Genomic DNA, 20,438 nt, shown 5'->3' with positions numbered 1-20,438 from the left:
GGGGGGGGGTCTGAGTCTACTTCGACCCCCTTGTATCAGTCTGCAACGGGTGCTGCAAGGTCCTGGGGACACTCACGACCCCCCACTGTCGACCCAGAGCGTGCCCGTATCGCGGTACTGACAACCGTTCTCTTGGTTCTCCCCAGTGCGACAGCAGGGCGTCTAGACTTAGGTACGAGCCGAGTGCTATGTATGGCCTTTGCTTTCCATTCAGGGCATTACAGAGTACTGGCTCGAAAAACAGCGTTCTGGGGCTGACGGTCTGCGAATGCAGACCTAGAAGCTAGAATGCGGAGAAGCTTCCTGGCCTCCTGGACCTCCTGTACTACACGAGTAAAATCAAGGTCAGGACCAACTGGAAGTTCTGCTCCATGACGAAGTAGTCCAGAGCAAGCAGCTTGGGGACGGGGGACTGTCGGGGGCAGAGGACATGGGCGGACCACCCATCAGGACGGGGAGGGGCAGAGAGCAGCCCCTTACCTCCTGCACACACAGGGAATAGCCCTGCTCCCACTGCACATACCCCTGGCCGGGAAGCTCATTCGGAATGTCCACGATGGCATTACTATGTTATCAATACACTGAGTCATACGCTAAGCTACAGGCTCTTGGAGGAGGGGCAGCCGGGGGTGTGGGGGCCCCAGGAGGCCTGTCTCGCACCTGCTCCCACCATGCTCCAGCTGCACGCACAGGAGACCACACCTCTTGCCCTACCAAACGGGAGACCAAGACACATTCCCAGGAAAAGAGAGATGGGCACTTCTGCACAGGGCCAGCTAGACGACCTTGGGAAAGTTGCCCGCTATTTCCAGAAGCTTCCCAGCCGTTATTCGCTGGGGTTTGTTGGAACAGAGACTGTGGACGAGGCAAGTGAGCAGGGAGTGTACTGGGGCCGCTCTGGGTCAGGCAACAGCTGGCGACCCTGGACAGCAAGCCACCTGTTGGCTTATTCGTTTTATCTGTTTCAACTTTCCGGTCACAAGCACGGATGTGAAATCCACACATGCAACCAGAAGGTAGTGGCTCTGGCCCCACGGGCTCTCCGGGAACCGAATGCTGCCACGAGGCCCTGGCGGCTCTGTCCGGAGCCCACCTCGGGCTCTCTGAGGCCCAGAGCACGCAGAGACCGCTGGCCGGGCTCCACTGTGGCCTCACAGCCCTGCCCTGTAACAGAGGCCCGGAGCCCGGTCCTACGCCTCAGTGCTCCGTGGGCCTTACTACGCAAGCCACAGATGCCAGGCACCAGAAACCCTCCTCGCATGGAAGTGGTTTTCATGAACCACACCTTGACCACGACTGAGCTTCGAAGAACCCAGGCCGCTGCCCAGAACAGCCCCACGCTTGCACCAAATGCCCGTTTCCCGACTCCAGCCCTCCGCCGCTTACGACTGGAGGCCTCAATGACCATGAAAGGCTGCTGTGCTCTCTGCGGTCGGTGAACCACACAACGTCCAGCTGGCCTGAATTTTCAGGAAGTAAAGGTCAGGAGCACGCGCCACAGCTATTAGGAAAATCCTCCCATGGACTCCCCCGGAAGGAACTCGTACACACAGGCACCCGGACAGATCCACCAGTCACAGAAAAACACAAAAACACACACACACACACACACACAGCTACAGATATACACAAACATATACACATTCACAGAGACACACCACCACACATACAGATATCGACATATACACAGATGTCTACACACAGAAATATGCACACAATCATATTTACATATGCAAATTAGCTACACATACACACTAATATAGATATACATGCAAATATACACATGATCATCTACAGGCACAGGCATCTACATATACATAGATGCCTACACAGACACACAAATATACACACAACCATATACACATATGCAGATATCTACCCATATACCAATATACTTAAAGAGATATACAACCATACGCACATACATACAAATATACACAACCATATACACATACACAGATATCTACCATATGTACAAACATATACCTACAGAGATATACAACCATACACACAAACACACGGATATACACACAACCATATACACATATGTAGATATCTACCCATATACACAATCATACACACATACACACAAATATACATATAACCAGATACACATATGCATATATCTACTCATATACACAGATATATACAGAGATATACAACCGTATGCACATACACACGAATATACACACAACCATATACACATATTAGATATCTATACATTTATATACAACCATATACACAGACACAGATATCTACAAATATACACAATCATATATGCATATACACAAATATACACACAACCATATACACAAATGTAAATATCTATATAAATACAGACACACAACCATACATATATGCATACACACAAATATATACACAACCATATACACAAATGTAAATATCTACACAAATACAGACACAACCATACATAAACAGATATCTATACATATACATAGATATATATTCATACACACAAACACATATGCAACCACAAACACATGCAAATACCTACACATACATACAAATATTTACATACACACATATACACAATACACAACTATGTACAGATGTCTACACAAATACACACACACAAATATACACACAATCGTATATACCTCCACACAGATCTCTACACATACACAGGTACACACAACCATAGGCACAGACAGCTACACATACACACACATATACACAGACCCCCCTTAAAATGATAGAGCTTTGGCTTCTCCTGGTCCAGTGTATTCTCAAGCATGGGTGTGGTGCCCCCCCAAACCCGGCCGCGCCCAGCCACGCCCCCATCACTCACCTCTCCGCATCAAAGTAGGAGTCTATGTAAGAGTGCGGGGCACCTGCCACGGCGAAGTTGCTGCTTCCAGTGTCAACGAGAATCTGCAGCTTTTATTTGCAAGGGGAAAAAATAGACACTATCAGGTTACTTGAATAAGGCAACACTGTTGAATAATTCTTTCAAAAACGAAGCACCAAGAGCAATGTATTACTTGGAAAAGATCTGTATTGATTAGACATATATTTTTTAAAGCTGCTTTGAAACTAAAATCTGAACATAGTCCGTTAAGAAGCTTACAGCAGGGAGGGGGATCCGTTTTGCCTTACAAGAAGCTCAATCCAGCAAAATAACGGAGATTTCCTTTTTAAGCCACTAGCACTCCCGATGAGGCAGAGCCAGGTCCCACCCTGGGCTGCAGGTCAGCTCTGTCTCCCTGCCTTTCCAGTCTCCACGGAAGCCCAGATGGTGGTGGGGGAGGTGGGCTGGGGGGCGCTGCCCAGGATGCCCCCCCAGCCTCCTCCAGCCCGGCAGCTGGCATTCCGTCAGCACTGCTACACAGCCCCCGGGACACCCGTCACATGGGTCACTTCGTGGTTTTAATGACTTCAAATTTACATACGATAACAACGCGAGATCTTAGATTTTCTACTGGTGGGCTCTGACGTGGTACCCAAAGCAAGAGACAGGCATTTCTATTATCCCCCAAAGCTCACGTCCTGTGCCCTTTCCAGGCCACCCCTCCTGTTTCTCAGAAGCAGGTACTTTCTGAATCGAGCGCCAGGGACTGGACAGTCTATCGGAGTAACAATGTGGACAGGGTGAGGGGCCAGCTTCTGGCTTCTAACGGTCGTTCCCATAGACGTCACTCCGTGGATGTCTGTTTCCATTCTTTTTGGGTAGACACCTAGGGCTCCAACTTGATGGATCACAGAGCAAGTGTATTTTTAATACACCAAAGGAGAGATGCCAAGTTACACTGCCTCAAGCGATGGGTCCCTTGTTCCTCTGGTTCATTTTCTTCATATCTGCCGCCAGTGTGGCATGCTGTTTTCCTGATGGTCATTCTAGTGAGTGTGGACAGGGACCTCCTGTGGCTTTGACCCGCTGCTCCCTGTGACCAGTGACCCCAAGCGGCCGCACTGTCTGTGAAGCGTTGCCCCGCTCCCACACCCAGTAAGCCACGTCTGGGGGGGTGGTTCAGCGCTCAGCATCAGCCCAAGTCCAGATGCACACCCCACGGTACACACAAGGAAACGTTTCACGGAAGTAAACACGGAACAGGCAGATAAAATCCCAGGGGCTGGAAATCAAGTTTAAAAAGCCGTAGATGAGGAAATCCAGGGGGGCAAGTTTCTACCTAGAATTCTCTCAACACTCTGGTCAAATCCCCAGTTTTTGCCGAAGTCCGTGTTTTCAGTCCTTCTCTTACTTGACCACCCCCTCCCCACCCAGCAGGACGTCCCTTGGTCAGCCACTCTGTCCTTCTGGAAACTTCTGGAAATATAGTCTTCACTTGGATTCCAGGACATGGCACAGCCAGTGTTCCTCCAACGTCTCTGTCTGCCCACCTCAGCCTCACTGCTGTTCCCACCAGTTGGCCCCGCAACCACCTCTGGGCACCACACACACGAGCCCTGCGGCAACCTCACGGAGTCGCCTGGCTTTCGGGGCCCTCCACCTGCCTGTGACGCCGTGTCTCCCGCCCAGGCTGCCCCTGAGTTCCAGGCCTTCCCTACTCAACACCTCCACTTGGGACGTCCAACAGCTGTCCATTAGGGTTGAACCATGTCCCCCAAGAAGACACACTAAAATCCTAACGCCCTGGGACCTGTGAATGTGGCTTGACTTGGAAATGGGGTCTTTGCAGATGTCATTGAGTTAAGGTGAGACCCCCTCATCCAACCGGACTGGTGTCCTTCATGAGGAAAACACCACGAGAAGACACAGACACACCAGGAGAAGGCCGTGTGACAGAGTCAGATGCGGGCCACGGTGCTCTGAAGACCGGCGGCCACCACCAGGACCAGGAGACGCAAGGACGGACTTTCCCCGGGGTCCCAGGGGGAGCTCGGCCCTGCAGCCCCCTTGACATCAGACTCCTGGCCTCTGGACTGTGAGAGGGGACATTTCTGCTGTTAGACCACCGGGTCTGCCTGTCACCACGGTAACCCCAGGGAACAAACACTCATCTCAAGCCTGCCATGTCCAGGATGGAACTCCCGGCACCCCCAGACCTGCTGCGTTCGCGGACGTTCCAATCCCCCAGCGGGGGCTCTACCACATTGGCTCAGGGCCAACAGCTTGGTGACACCGTCCGCGCTCCTCTCCCTCCTCCCCACATCCAGCCCATCAGGAAAGTGCGGCGCCCCCTCCTCCAGGCTGTACGCACCGCCCACCCACTTCTCGCCATCTCTGCCCACGGCATGACCGTCGCCTGCCTTGCCCAGCCGGGGTCCCTCCTTCCTCCCTGGGTCCACTCCACCCATCGGCCACCATGACCCTACAATAGCATACGCCAGAGCACGCCACTCCCCTGCCCTCCCTCGGCTCGACCGCCCAGTCCATGGTGCCCCGACTTTACTCCGCCTCGCCATGCTGACCGCGGAGCTGTTCCCTGGACAGTGCAGATGCTCGGAGGGGGGCCTCACCCCGTGCCCCGCAACTGCATGGTCTGTGGCAATGTAGACGGCCCTTGCAAGGTACCCGTGCTCTCTGCCTCCAGTGCCCCCGTCCGAGTGCATCCCAGCCCGCGGGCACCCCCTCCCTCCCCTCCGGCAATAACAGCGGATGGCGAACAGCATGTACAATGTGCCAGCGGCTCCTCACTGGGCTTCAGAGACACGAGCCTGTTTAACTCCCACGACAGCACCACCATGACCCCCACTTCACAGACGGGGCAATCAGGTGCTGAGGGGGGCCCTGCCCGGCCACGCCGGGGGCATGGCAGGGCTGGGGCTGACCCACGCTGCCTTCCTGCAAGCACCTTCTCTTAACTCACCTACCACTCCCCAGGCTGCAGGAGCCCCCTGTCCCCCGCCGCCCCTATCTGCCAACGTGTGGGTCTTGGGCCGGGATCTGTGCCCTTTTGTTCTCTGCTCCGTCTGGGCCGGGCCCAGAGCAGACAGTGAGGTATCTGCTGGAGGAACCGCAAAATGAATTCTCAAAGCTAAGACCAAAGACGGTGACATCGCCCTTGCTAGGAGGACACTCTAGACTGGGGAAAAATAAACAAGGTAGGGTTGGTGTCCCTGAACCTGCAGTGTGTGGGCTCCAGAGGCCCGGTTCTGGGATGCCGGGCATCCGACGGCAAGCCTGGCGGCTGCTTCCCTGCTGTACTAGGTGCACGGGCCTTCCCCTGCCGGGGGCCATGGAAACAGCAGGGAATCGTCCTGGGAGCCCCTGCCCTGGAGCTCTGGGCACAAGAAATGTGACATCACATCTCAAACCAGAGCCTACTCTGTGAGCGCCCAGGGTGCCCTTCTTGCCACTGAAGATCCTGTCCGTGGCACCTGCAGGAACAGCAGCAGACGGATCTGGGGACTGACGGGATCCAAAACGCACTAAGCAGACACCCGGGTGGCTCAGTGGGTTAGGAGTGTGCCCAAGGCTCAGGCTCAGGTCATGATCCTGGGATCGAGTCTCGCATCGAGCTCCCTGCTCAGTGGGGAAGCTCCTTCTCCCTCTGAACTCTCCCCCTCTTGTGCTCTCTCTCTCACTCTCTCAAATATATAAAGTCTTGTTTTAAAAAAAATAAAACACACTAAATAACGAGATGATAAAAGCCACTTTAAGCGTCTTGTCTTTAGGAAGAGACCTCTGTCTTCTGTCTGCATTTCCTAACACAGAGTCACTCACAAGGGGGCCAGAACCACCCTCCCCCCCACCGCCTATGGAGAGGTCTGGTATCTCAGACAGCACGCAGCTTGAATCAGAATGATCTGGTTCCCTGTTCAAACAGCTGATGCCCAGCAGCCCTGAGCTCCCAAACCACACGTGGCTCGGACTGCATCTGAATTTCTCAGGAACGTGCAGAGGCGCGCTAAGCGCATCTACACGTCTGCCAGCTTGATGGGAGAGATCCGGTGATGTGACGGGATCCTGTGCATCCAGCCATCCGAGCAGGCAAGCTGGGCAGACGAGCTTCATGGGCAGGTCAGTTGCGCGGGCCAGGTAACAGTCCACGAGATCGTTGATGGCAACCGGTTCAGCCTCCAGCACCTCTGGCTCCCGGAGAGGCCAGATCCCAACCCCCCTACCCCCCCCACCCCCCCACTGGCCCATCCTGTGGGTTTTCCCAGAACCAGCTCATTAAGTCACGCAGGTGTGGTCCAAAGGGGCCGGCTTGGTGTCACAGAAGATGCCTTTATCAGTCCTCTCCCCGGGGGGAATTCCTGGGGTTTCAGGAGCCCCGCCAGGAACTGGAACAAGACCAGATACAAATTTCTTATAAGTCACAGGACCACAAACAGCCAATGTAAAAGGGCAAGGATGGGACCTTTGCCCATCCCAGGAATGACGTTCCAAAATGCACCTTGTCAGGCACCAGGACTTTTTGTCCCAACAGCAGACCCCAGGTCTGAAGGGACGTAAGCTCATCATGGGACCCTGTGTCCAGACTTAAATGGCTCCTGGAGACAAGATGAACTTTTCTGAAGTTGCTTGGATGAAAGCGCAGAGGCAATGGAGAAGAAAAAGAAACGGGTCTCCTTCATGAGGCCAATCAGAGGATTCTGTGCCTTTAAAAGCAGACAGCGTCGCTCAGTGTATGTGTCAAGACACATCGATCACCCGGAAAATACAGAACCAAACCAAACACCAACTGTACGACAGCGAGGAATATCTTGTTGCTCATTAAAAGTCACAATCAAAGCTCTAGATGCTAACACGAGCATCCTTCTGCCCATGTCGGGAGAATGCGCCATCTCTGAGTGTTCTGGGGTCTCCAGGTGCCCAGCCCCCAGCAGCCACGTGCAGAAAGGCCGGCCACTGGGGCATCCCACATCTGCCCCAGAGGCTCCTGTGCAAGACAGTGTGGTCACAAGGACATGAGACTACTGTCCTTGGCATAATGGCCCCAGTGACCAAGGCCTTTCGGGGTAGACAGTCCCCCCACGGCCTCTGCATCATCTCAGAACCCAGAGCTTTCACACACCCCCGCTCCTCCCTCTACCACGATGCACAACGCCCCCTTTGCAGAGGCCGGGGGCACAAAAGCAGAGAAAGTTGCACAGGAATACAGACCGCATGAACTTACACACAGACAACTCCAAACCCTCCTGGCATTTGGTATGACCCTCTTTCCCAGCTAATAGGAGCAGGAGCCGGCTTGCAAGAAAATTCAGTTCAGAGGTGTGGCTCGGCAAAGCTGGCCACCCCAGTGCTTCCCAGAGCCTCCGATCTGGGGAGAGAAATTATCCCAAGAGATGAGGCAGCCCAAAGTCAGGCAAGGGACAGATGTCCAGGGTCAAGACTATGGGTTGCACTTCAGGTGCACAGCAAACAAGCCAGCACCTTCTTCCGTGGGGTGGTGTTAAAAGCAGCCACCAAGTGTGCTGATTTCCGGCTAAGCCACGCCTCCCCTCAGAAAGGGGTCTCAACCACAGAGAAAGAAGCTCCATGCCCTGGCCCTATACACATCCCCCCACGCACTCTGAAAGGACCGAGCCTCCAAGGCTCCGGGTGCGGCCGCTTCTTAGCCTGACTCCATGCACCTGCACGGTCCTCCACAGCATCCTTCATCCTGAACTTCCAGAATTGCCTCCTGCTTCCTTGGGTTCAAGTCCACACACATGATGGTCTAACCCCAGAGCACGTCCCTCGGCCCCTTCGAGGGACACTGAAGATGCACGCACAGTCTCTCAACCTTGCCCCACCCGAACACCTCTCTCCACCCAAACACAACTGCAAACGACTTAGAAGTGCTGAAGAAAGACGGCCCCTGCCTTCTACCAGGGTGCAGACATGCCGGCTGCCCAGAGGGGCGAGACCCCTTGCCTCCCTACGCCGGGGGAACTCGTGCTCTGTTTCTTCTAGAAAACAGCAACGTGTGACACAAGCAGCTGGGGCCTGTGTTCCAGGGGCCCCTGGGCTTCGCTGCTCCGACCCTGGGCCAGCACACGGCCCTGCGGAGGGAAAGCAGCAGATACGGGCCCTGCAGAGCTAGGCACCCCGCAGGGAGGACCGAAATGTCCACAGGCCCGTCCTCAAGAGCGGCCTGTGGTCCAGGTCGAGTGGCCCAGGAAGGTCCAGAAAGGCAGGAGTTAATGGGACAAGTTTTTGGTCGCTTCTCAGAATCAGCAAAAACCCAACACACTCCCGAGAGCTCCTGCCCTTGGCCCCGTGACAGGCGAGCGTCAGGAGTTCGCTCGTGTCTGGATCCCTCACCCCCTTTCCCCTCTCCGTCTGCTCAGGTGGGCTTCTGTCCAGGCTCCAGGCCGGCGAGGCTCCCCGGTGACCTCGCAGGTCTCTGCCTGCTCAGGAGATTGTACACACGGCCAACACTGACCAGTCCTCCTGGAAGCTTCAGAAACACCACCTTCCTCCTTTTCCCTGCCATCCCCCCAATGCTCATCGCCCCCACAGGTATAGCCCCCTTCTCATCACTCCTGCCGATACGGCCCCTCTTCTCATCACCTCTGCAGATACGCCCCCTCCCTTCTCATCTCCTCTACAGATAGAGATACCTCCTTCCTCCAGGCTCTTGGAAACATGCATCATTCCTGGGAATTCTGTGTCCCCAGCCCATGGTGCACCATTTTCACATTGGATGGAGTCCAACAGTCTTTTTCAGGGGACACCCCCCAGCAAGGGGGCCCTGCAGGAGGGCAGGCCCTGGTGTGGTTCCACTCTTCATTCACAGCACCTTGGACAGCGCCCAGGGCACAGTAGGTGCTCAATAAACCAATAGTTGTGGACTATACAAGTGGGAGACAGACCAACTTTCACTGAGTGGACACTAAGTAGCAGATCTGCGTATTCTGGGCCAAAGGAATGTGTTTATGCAGTATAAAACAAGTCTGTGCTTATACCTACAAATTATACACAGAAGATCAAGAAGGCAAAAAAGATCTTAGACCATCGGCTCTAGAAGTCACAAGATGATGTGTGAAAATCCTACTACCCCCAAAGCCAACGCTTCCCTCTTAGACGCGGACCTCTTCAGCAGTACCCTCCAGGGCCCCCAGTCCCACCCAGGCCTGCAACAACACCACTCTACAAATTAATCCTGAAACAAGGATAACCATTGGTGCACCCTTCTGCACCTGTTACCAGTGGGTGGGAGCTGGATAGGTTTGGAACATGAACAGGCAGTCCATCTGCATGTCAGAAAGCTGCTTCTCCACTTTGCTGAGCAGAGACAGAGCCTGGGATCAAGGCACACCCCACTGCTCACAGACCTGTATCTGCGCGGAGTCCTTCTGCTTGTGCCTAGCTGCTCCCTGACCTACAAGGTGGGCAATGGAGTGCTCCCACAGGGCGCCTGTGAGAGGCAAACGCAGTCAGGTGCCTTACCTGCGCCCCCGGTATAGGCTCTCAGGGGGCGAGCCATACCTCTTGGTGCTGAATCCACGTGCAGATCTCAGAGGGAGACAGAAGACTGAGGTCAGTCCTCAGCAGCCACCAACATGACCTCCATGACGTCCATGGGACCTCTGGCCAAGGGCTGGTTCTGTGACTCTGGCAGTTTCTTCGGGATGTTCCCTTTAGGCATGCACTTGGGGGCGGCCAGGACTTTATCCTCATGCCCTGCCTTGCCTGACACAGCTCACTCATGTTTAAAATGGCACATTTTGTGGGGTCTGCTTTTCCTCATTTTGCTTCCGGTGGTCTGGGTCTTTCCTGGACTCCTACCTCTCCCAATGGCATACCATACTCAAGGAGCTCGTAAGGTGCCGGAGGGCCAAACGCATTTTCCGGTCTCTTTTCCATGGTGCCCATTCATGATTACAATGAACAGGCATTTGCTCCTCACATGACCCGAAGAGGGAAAGACACACATGAGCCAACACCTGGGAGGAGAAACAAGGGCACACCTGCTGAGAATCTGGAAGAAACGGGAGGCTGTTCCAGAGGTCAAACTCCTGATACACATGAGCAAAGTACTGAGGTCTCCTGGAGATGGCGAGGGCGGGCCAACCTCACGTCCTGGCTATTCTACCAAAGAACCACACATATCCCTCTTTAATACCCAAGGATAACCAAAGTTGGATGCAAGATGAGGTTTTGGTGCCCTCCCATGTGCCCTAGGACTTAGTCCAGCTCCCGGTTACTCTGAAGTCAACAGCCTCCAGCATCCAGGGCAGGCCTGCAATGCCAGGGCAGAAACGCTCCTGGGAGCGCCCTCCGCCCAAAATACACAATCGCTCATGGATAAAGACCTCCACCTGCTGGCTCCTCCTCCTACTCTGCCGCCTTGGCAGTAACAGGCTCCTTCTTGCACCCCCCCCCACCTTGTCCCCCACCAGTGGCTCAGGCCAGGGAGAAGCTAGGGGAGGTGGACTTCTGCAAACCTTGCCTCATGCACCTCAAACCCCAAATATCCTCCAACTCAGAGAGCCTAATTGCAACAAAACCAGTGTGGCCAGGAAAGCGGAGAGCCTCGCAGGGCTCTGAATCATTGGTCCGTCCCGCCGCCGGTGGAAACTGACACGTGGACCCTGCTGTTCTGTCTCCCCACGTCTGTCCCTCCTCTGCCTTCTGAGGATGCCCGGGGCCGTCCCCTCCCAGAGAGCCATTTGCTTATCTCCGCAATAAGGTAAGAGGTTGCATTAAAGAGAAGAAACGAGTTAGGCGCCTCGTTAGTGATTAGCAGCTGGACATTTCTCAGATATCACTGTCTCTTTTTCAGCAGGTTAATAGATAGGAAAATTAGCAGATAATTTAAATAATGGCTCATTGAGCACAACGATCCCTAATTACATTAGCAGCCCATCTGCTGAGGGAGCCGGCACGTGCCCCCCCCCCCCCCCCCCCCCCCGCCCCGCGCGGCAGCAACGGCGCTCTCTGGCCCAGCTACAGGGCTGTCTACCCACAGCCCTAACACGGGATAACATCTTGTTAATCAGGTTCATTCCCGCTTCAATTCCGGAGAGGAATCTCATTTACTTAAACACGTCTGTTTGAAGAAAGCAAGAGTAACCGCTGCACGCCATTTCTCCACAATCTACAATTAAGGGTGTTTTCTAAAGAAAGAGGAAAAATCACTTTCAAAAGGCTGCACTTCACACAAACAGATGTTAACAGAACTTGGCTAAGAGGAGCTTGATCACGCAATTTATTCAGGCCCCCGAGCATGCACACTAGTGCTTTAAGATTCCGATGGGGCTCCTCCTGGAGAAACACATGTCAAGAGCCACGTGGATTCCCTCAGCTCCTTTTGGGGACGCCAGCGCTGCCACAAGTGACGGCACGGTGGAAGGTGTCCACAATGCTCAGGACTTGGCCGTTAATTCTGGCGGTGGAGGTGGAGAGAGTCAAGTCTGGGGAGGAGGAGGGTTGATGTGGGGGGTCACTGTTTTAGGAGTCAAAGAGTCATGCATCCCCAAACACAGGAGTTCCTGCTCCCTCGGCGGTGAACAGCCATCCCTGGGGTGGTGGGATGCCGGCACGGGGTGGTCCCTGAGTTTTGAAGCTTTCCAGACAACCCGTCCCTGTTAGGAAGACCAGAAAGGCGAGGAGTTGGGGGAGATTTACGGCACCCCAGAGCCCGGACTGCTGAAACGTGTTGGCAACTACATCCACTTATAGGACGCTGGCTTTAAGTTCACTGTCTACCTGTGGCCCCAGGACACACGCTGCACCTTCTCTAAGGCAAAGCCATGGGATGGAACAGTGGCTTCAGGGTCTGCTAGACCCCAATCTGAGCCCTGGCTTGTCCCCCTCCCAGCTGGCTATGGAACCTCAGGCCAATGTCACATCCTCCCTGTGTGCTGGCATCACCGCCATCCACCTGTCAGGTGGGGTGATCAAGAGTGCTGTTCTGAGGGGCACAGGGGGGAGCTTATGGGGGTCGCGGCCAGACAAGTGCTTGGCACACCGGGAGGTTTTAGCTTCTCAGAGTGGGTGGTGTGACTGTTTCTCCTTTTGGTTCAGGACCAACTTTCAGCACCAAGCAGAACAGGACTCGCATCCAATTACCCACAAGACTTTCACTCGGTCCCTGCTTGGCCGCTAGTGCAGACCCGGAGCAGAGGTGGCATGTGAGCTCCAGAACTCCACAGCGTCCTCAGCAGTCCCAGGGGTCACAGCGCTGGTCCCTGCAGCAGGCGGGGCCCACACGGACGTGACCACCTGCTGAAACACTGGGGGCGGGGTGACCCGTGTGTCAGGGGCACCCACACTCAGCTCAGACTTGAAGTCCAGGGCCACCAAGGTTTGCACTCTGTCCTCTGGAAGCCCGAGATCCCCCACTCTCTTCCTCGGGAGCACCCCCAGCGGCTTCAGGTCAGCAGCTCTGAGCAAAGGGCTCAGTCAAGTTTTGCTGCATAAGTGAGCAGGACCCTCCTGCGCCCAGAAATGGGAGCCAGTTAGCTCCCGCTCTCTGGATGGTTTTTGGAGGGTCTGATGCCCTCCCTGGGGTCTCAGGACGCAGTGACTCCTGGCTTCTCCCCCATGGCCCCTCTAATGGTTGTGTCTTACTCTCCGGGGCCACTGTGGCATGGACAGAGACTGGGTGCCATTGCGGGGGGGGGGCGGGAGGGGTGTGGCAGGACCCCCAGTGCCAATGCCCCATTCTCCAGCCCTGTCCTCCTGCTGTCCATGCTGAGCAAAAGTGACACTATTCGGGACCTCTCCTGGCGAATGGTTTCATTCTGTTCTCCCAGCCAGCCCCTGGGAGCGCAGGAGAACAGCAGAGAAATGGGTCTTCCCACTGATGGGAAGCCCACGAGCCCCGCCCCTGCCCCCAGAAAGCAAGAGAGTCCTCTAAGCACCTGGGATTTTAAAGACTCTCTTTGCGCTGTGGAAGGCGGAGGTAAACCTGTGGGCACGGCCCAGAGCCTCCAGTGGGGCAGGCCAAGCTGCCCAGCTGCGGGAGAGGTCACCTGTCTCCCCCCACCCCCCAAGGTCACGCCCTTCCTAGGGACAGCCACAGGTAAAGACTGCGTGATAGTGGCTGATAAAGGCCTGGTCCATTTCTGCCCAAGCCGGGTCCACTCTGCAGGTCCTTCTAGCTCCTGCGTGCCCTGTGGGGCAGGAGAGGCCGTCCCGGGCTTCATCACAGCCTGACCCCCCTTCCCTCTGCCCACTCCTGCTTCCTCCGCCCCTTTCACGGCCACGGGCACCCCCAGATACACTCTGCTGAGAGCCTGCTCCCGCAAGCCCAGCCCACAACGCCCGTCTCAGCTGAACAAATTCTCCGTGACTACCTCTCCAAGTGCTTCCCTCCGCACAGAAGCTCAGCAGATGCCTAAGACTGGTTTCCCAAGAAGGGGTCTGAGCCCGTCTCCCAAAGCAGACTGACTGGATGTCCCCCCGCCCCACATGTCAGAGGCCCGGGGCCCACCGTGAGGCAGTAAGAGCTGGTCTCTACTTTGCTACAATCAGCTAAACAGTCATCTCGTGACCTCAGTGTGGTCATCTATAAAATGGATGCATAATTTCAGCCTTTAAAATCACTGTGTCTGGGGCACCTGGGTGGCTCAGTAGGTTAAGCCTCTGCCTTCGGCTCAGGTCATGGTCTCAGGGTCCTGGGATCAAGCCCCGCATTGGGCTCTCTGTTCAGCGGGGAGCCTGCTTCCCCGTCCCCCCCCGCCGGCCTCTCTGCCTACTTGTGATCTGTCTGTCAAATGTATAAATAAAATTTTAATAAATAAATAAATAAGTAAGTAAAATAAAATAAAATGAAATCACCGTGTCTAAGTTTAGCTGTTGCTCTTAGAATTCAGACAAGGAAGAGGCACCTGGTGGCTCAGTCGGTCCAGCATCTGACTGTTGGTTAGGTGTCGGACTCTTGGGTATGGCTCAGGTCATGATCTCAGGGTCGTGAGCCCGAGACCTGTGTCAGGATCTATACTCAGCACGGAGTCTGCTTGAGATTCTCACTCTGTCCCCTCTCCCCATCCCTGCTGGCAGTTTCTCTCTCTCTCAAATAAATCTTAAGAAAAAAAAAAAAGAATTCAGACAAGGGAGGCCATTTGGAGCGTGGGTCTTCCCCAGTGTGCAGGGACACCCATGGGGCCGAGCAGACAGAGGGTCAGCCCCCCCACAGCCCAGACGGGGCTTCAGCCTCCCAGGTCCAAGACCAGTTGCTTTTCCCTGCACAGCAACAGCATCAGAGCATGCTTGGAAAGAAGACAGCAGAACCCTCTTAACCCACCGCCCTCATGGAGCGGTGTCTGTGGTACACATCCTTGTACAGGAACACAGACTGCTAGGCGTGCCTCACTTGGCCCTTGAAGGCTCCACCTGTGCTTTTGGCTGCAGAGACCCAAGACAACATCCACATGCAGGTCCCTGGGGTGGTCCCACATCCAGGGCCGCCCTGACTGGGGACCAGCAGAGCCACGGTCTAGATCAGGAGCCAGGTCACCACTGGGCTCACAGCCACTGGCATCACACCTGAAGAAGGAGCGGGCTGTTGGCCAAGAGGCTGCATGCGGTGGCCTATCTCCAGGGATCCAAACAGTCCACGAGTCTGGTTCTCTGCCCCGTGAACAGCAAAGCCAAGCACTGATAGTGGAGCAGCCAGAAGCAGCCTGACATCCACCAAGCTTCTAGAAGAACTGGAAGCCACACTGCTTGTTTGCAAAGGAGTATTCAGTGACAGGTGGCCTGGATGCTTCTGTCTGCCTGCTCAGCCCCTCCCTCTGTGTAGGCGAACTCGGGAGGGGGCTAGGAAGGGGAAAAAGAGCACAAAGGGCCCCTTTCCTAGGAGATGTCCCAGCGAAGGGGGACCTCCCAGACTGGAGTTTCTCTTGGCCTCTGGGTTTATGTAATCCACCTGCTGGCGGGAAGCAATCCCACAGAAGGAGGAATGAAGGTGGATATTTAAAGAGTCCCATGTAAGAGTCCCATGTAGACACAAGGCTCGACCTCATTCACTGAAGCCATGGAAAATAATGACCCTCTTTACCATGGAAAAGAACATTCACACTAAAAATGCTTTATTTTTTTATTTTCATTTAAAAATTTATTTAAGGAGGGAGAGGGAGAAAGAGAATCTCTTGCAGACTCCACTGAGCACAGAGCCTGACCTGGGGCTCCATCCCAAGACTCTGATCACGATCAGAGCCAAAACCAAGAGTCAGACGCTTAACCCACTGAGCCACCAGACGCCCCAAACAATGCTTTTTAAAATAAAGTACAAAAGCAGATTTGTCCCTATTTGGGTGACTGTGGAGGGAGGGAAACTTCTATTTCCAGAGAGCAAGGTGGCCTTTTCCTTCCCAAAGACACAACTTTGTTGTCCCCCAAACCCATTATAGGTTTCCAGGGATCTTAGGAGACATCGTTTTAGCTAAAACTCAGCTCTTTCACACAATTGCCAATGTAGTTTAAGCAGGTTCTCATCAAAGGTGTGACAGCCTGACTCTCGAGATATTTCCAGAGGTTCACTAAACGCTCCCTTTTGCTCAAGAGTTCTTAACCGCAATTGAATTCAAAGCTATTTACGATCTATCAGAAAAGAGACAGGAGATAAACTTCACCCAGGTCCCACATGCAAATATCGTCAGTTTTCAGTCAACGTTTAAAAAAAAAAAAAAAAGGAAAGACAAGGTGTATATGCACTGTCTGCATCACTGTCTGCATCAAGCCAAGACTGTCAACTTACGGTTATCACCCAGTGGTTATTTTTTGCTATTATTCTCAGCAATAAGATACATTTTTTTAATCGTGGTGAAATACACAGAAAATCTGCTGTCTTAACCATGTTTAAGTATCCAGGTCAGTCCTGCGCAGCCATTGCCACTGCCCACCTCCAAAACACGTCCATCTTCCCCAAATTGAAACTCTGCTCCCACGGGACACTGACTCCTTCCTCCTCCGGCCCCGCCCTCGCCCCCCCCCCCCCTTCTGAGTCTGTGATTCTGACTACTCCAGTGGAATGGACACATTGTTTCTCTTCCTGCCTCTGGTATATTTCACTGAGCGCAAGGTCCTCAAGGTCATCCCTGCTGTAGCAGGTGTCAGAAGGTCCTTCCTTCTTAGGGCTGAAGAATAATCCCCCCCACAGAGACATCAGGTTCCGTTTGTCCATTCATCCATCAACAGACACTTGGGCTGTTTCCACCTTTTGGCTGAATAAGGCTACTAAGGACACAGGTGTACACCTGGCTCTTCGAAATTCTGCTTCAAGGTTTTGGGGAAGATTATTTTTCTCAATAGATATTTTGTGAGCAGCTACCATGTGCTCAGGGAGCGACGACCAAGTGCCCCTTCCACATTTTACCACCTAATATTGAGACCAAAAAAAAAAAAAAGGCTTTTCTGTCTTCTGATGGTCTTCAGTCTCTGTTGACTATGGGGCTGGCGAAGAATGAAACACTAGTAACGAGAGATTAATTATTTGAGGCTTATCCACTGAATTTCAAGTTTAATTTCTAACCCCTTACTCTGCCAATCAATACACTTCAGAAAAAAACAACTCCCTCTGTTTTGCGATGCTATCAGTCTAGGTACAGGAATCAGTTTCAATACCGTGTGAAATACAGAAGAATTAGCACAGGGACACGAACTGCCGATCACACGACCCGTAACTGTCCAAACACTGTACTAGATTTTAAACTGATCAGCCAAATGGGCCTGCCAGGTTAGCTGCTCACGGTTTACTTTATGAAACTACCCACGGTACCACCATCATGGGCTCTGAAAGCAGAGAGCATGACTTAAATCCTAAGGGTCACACAGGTATGAACACCTACCTTCCAGCGACATGGATAATGACTCACGAGTGAGGACCCAAGAATCCTCAGTTCGGCCACTGCGGGACGAGAGGCAGCCCTTCCAGTGGCCGCTTCTTACAATCTCAAGTGTCGTCTCCGTTTTGCATTCTCCTTGTATGCTTTCTCATCGGCCCAAACCGGGAAGGAGTCACACCGAAAGGGCACTGTGTTGGGGTTTGCCAGCCTTTGCTAATTTCAGGCTGGCCATTTAAGAAAACGATTACTTCTATGTGGTTTGTGAAAGGCTTTGATGGTTTTTTTCTCGTTAAACCCATGAGGGGGAAAAATGTTTTAATAGGCATATGGCGATCAAAGAGATCATTCTCTGCTAAAAAGATTTTTTAAAGCCCTTCCAAGTAAATTCCTCTCAGGAAAGACATCACATCTCAGTCTCCATTGATCTCCACATTTTTATGATGTCCAGATATTTTGAAAGAATACTAACCCAAAGGAGAAATGACGAATGCACCCCTCTTGTTTCTGCGCCAGCGAAACACAGACTTTTTCTAAATAGGGTATAGAACAGCCACACAGAAACCTTCCAGAACATTTTAGAAATGGGAAACATTAAGACTTGGCTAGAAAGAGTACAACGTATTAACCCTGGCGAGATCTCCAACACACGTGAGAGCGCTTCTGTACCACCGTTGAGTGCCCCTGGTGCACCAAATCCCCCCCCCTTCTCGCTGGAACCCACGGGGACCGCTCTTCTCCGCCTCCCGCGCCAAGGCCAACCACTGGACCTCCTGTCCCTCGGCCATCGTGGGATTTGGGCGTGTTCCTAACTCTCTGCTTCCCCTGGCTCTGGGACGCCCCCACCTTCCAGTTCCCACCCCATCTCCCTGCTGCTCCTTCTCAGGGCCCTCGGCTGACTCCGCCTCACCTCCCCAATCCCCAAGTTTTGGGGTGTCTCCAGGGCCCGTCCTTGGGCCTCACCTGTCCCCACACGGGAGACTGCACCTCCATCTCACAGCTTCACACAAGGCTCTGTGGTCGACACTCAGGTTTACGTCTCAGTCAGGGACCCCTTTTCTGAACGCACCTGCCAATTCAGCCGCCCCGGGACCACTCACCTTGCCGCATAGAAGGCGTCTCACTTTGGCATTTCCAAAAACCAATCTCCTCATTTTATCTTCTTGACCACATAGCTCTCAGCGAGAGCAAAGCCCCCCTTCCCACTGGACTCTCCCCGCCTCTCCCGCAGCTTGCCCCCTGCACTCCAACTGGAGCCTCCTTGGGCCTCCTCCATCACGGAAACACACACCATTCTCAGGGCCTAGTCCTGGCTGTTCCCTGGGCCTGAACACCCGTCCCCACAGACCTCACTCCCTCCCTCCAGTGCTGCCTCCTGGAAGACCCCTGCCCTGGGCCACCCTACAGAACACAGTCCCACCTCCTTACTCCCCACGTGCCTTTGTCTGCGCTGTAACCCCCCTTCCAGACAGCAGCATATTGACTGGATGTGTCTTTCTCGTCCCACTCAATGTAGATCTGAGCGGGCCGGATGGGACGTCTCTGTGGCTCACGGCTGAACACTTTTGCCCAGAACAGGACTAGGCGAGTAGATACACACATCGTTTACCTGCCGTACGCGGTCAGTCACCTGTGACTTAGAGTAACTGCCTTACAGCACACGACCCACCCTCGGACACGAGGCTAGACTTTATCAGAGGGCGTGGAAGCAGAAGACTTGAATGAATCTGAGGGGTCACCGTCGTGTCCACTGGGATCACTTCAGCAGCTCCTGCAGGTCAGCTCCAACCCAGAGAACAGAAACTGGAATCCACACCTTTAACAGGGCCCCCGGGGACCCGACATCAGCGGGAACGGGGACCACAGACGCAGCCCAACCCCTGTAATGCGGTACCACCACCCAGAACCACCCAGAAAGCTGCGGACATTTCTGCCAAACCCCTCAGCAAGGGGGACGCTCATTACCCGATGTCCTAACTTGTAACGAGTCGAGGGCGTCTGTTTTGGCCCCTTCTTCCTTTCACAGTTTAATTCAACAACTATTTATTGAGGATGGATTCAGTGCTGGTCCTCACGGAGCTTCCGGAAGGCTGAAGGGCTCACAGCCCCCACTGCTTCCCAGCAGAGCCACGGCGCAGCCTGTGGATTATCTGAAGTGAGTGAGCCCTCCCAGGGCCCCCAAGACCCCTCCTCTGGGGCCGGCAGATGGGATGCGCGTCTCCCTGGAGGCCTCCAAGGGTTGGTCGCGTGATGGGACTTCCTACCCCTTCGTCATCACGGCACATGCCCAGCGCCCCCATTTGAAGTCAATATCCAGCCTTCATTCAGCACCTTGCAACCATCTGCTAACCAGACATCTAGTTATTGTGCTCGCTGATTAGCGCAGCCGCTAAGCACGGACGACAGGCGAATTCTCACGACGTGTCCCATGTTTTCCACACAGAAGGGATTAAGAGCAGAAGGGGTTAAGAGTGCAATGGTCAGAGCTCTGAGTAATGCAAGAAACTGCTGAATTACAATAGTGTACACCTGAAACCAGTAGAACGCTGCCGGTTAACTAGGCTTTAACTAATTTAGCTAATAAAAAATCTCATTCTCTATTTCCATACAAGGCAACTAAACTCTGGTCCCACGACACACACACACAACACTGGGCGACTGTCCCCTCTGCCACGGGTCACGAGGACCTGTGAAAACAATTCACAGTAGAAACCGTCTTCCATGACTTCACAGTTCCTGAAGACAGCAAAACCCACAGAAAAGCCAACATCAAAAATCGGCTTTGTACTTGG

The 20,438-nt window shown here is 53.7% G+C and overlaps 1 protein-coding gene across 2 annotated transcripts in view; it reads right to left on the bottom strand.

The window, feature by feature from the left end:
• Positions 1-20,438, bottom strand: part of BACE2 (beta-secretase 2) — an 81,307-nt gene that overhangs the window by 43,622 nt on the left and 17,247 nt on the right. For both annotated transcript variants that reach the window (XM_032355404.1, XM_032355398.1), the window contains exon 2: positions 2,810-2,898. In XM_032355404.1, the coding sequence (XP_032211295.1) occupies positions 2,810-2,898 (89 nt within the window). The remainder of the gene's footprint in view (positions 1-2,809; positions 2,899-20,438) is intronic.

The sequence above is a fragment of the Mustela erminea genome, chromosome 1 (assembly GCF_009829155.1).
Source record: "Mustela erminea isolate mMusErm1 chromosome 1, mMusErm1.Pri, whole genome shotgun sequence".
Classification (NCBI taxonomy): Eukaryota; Metazoa; Chordata; class Mammalia; order Carnivora; family Mustelidae; genus Mustela; species Mustela erminea.
This window is presented reverse-complemented; position numbering and strand designations above follow the sequence as displayed.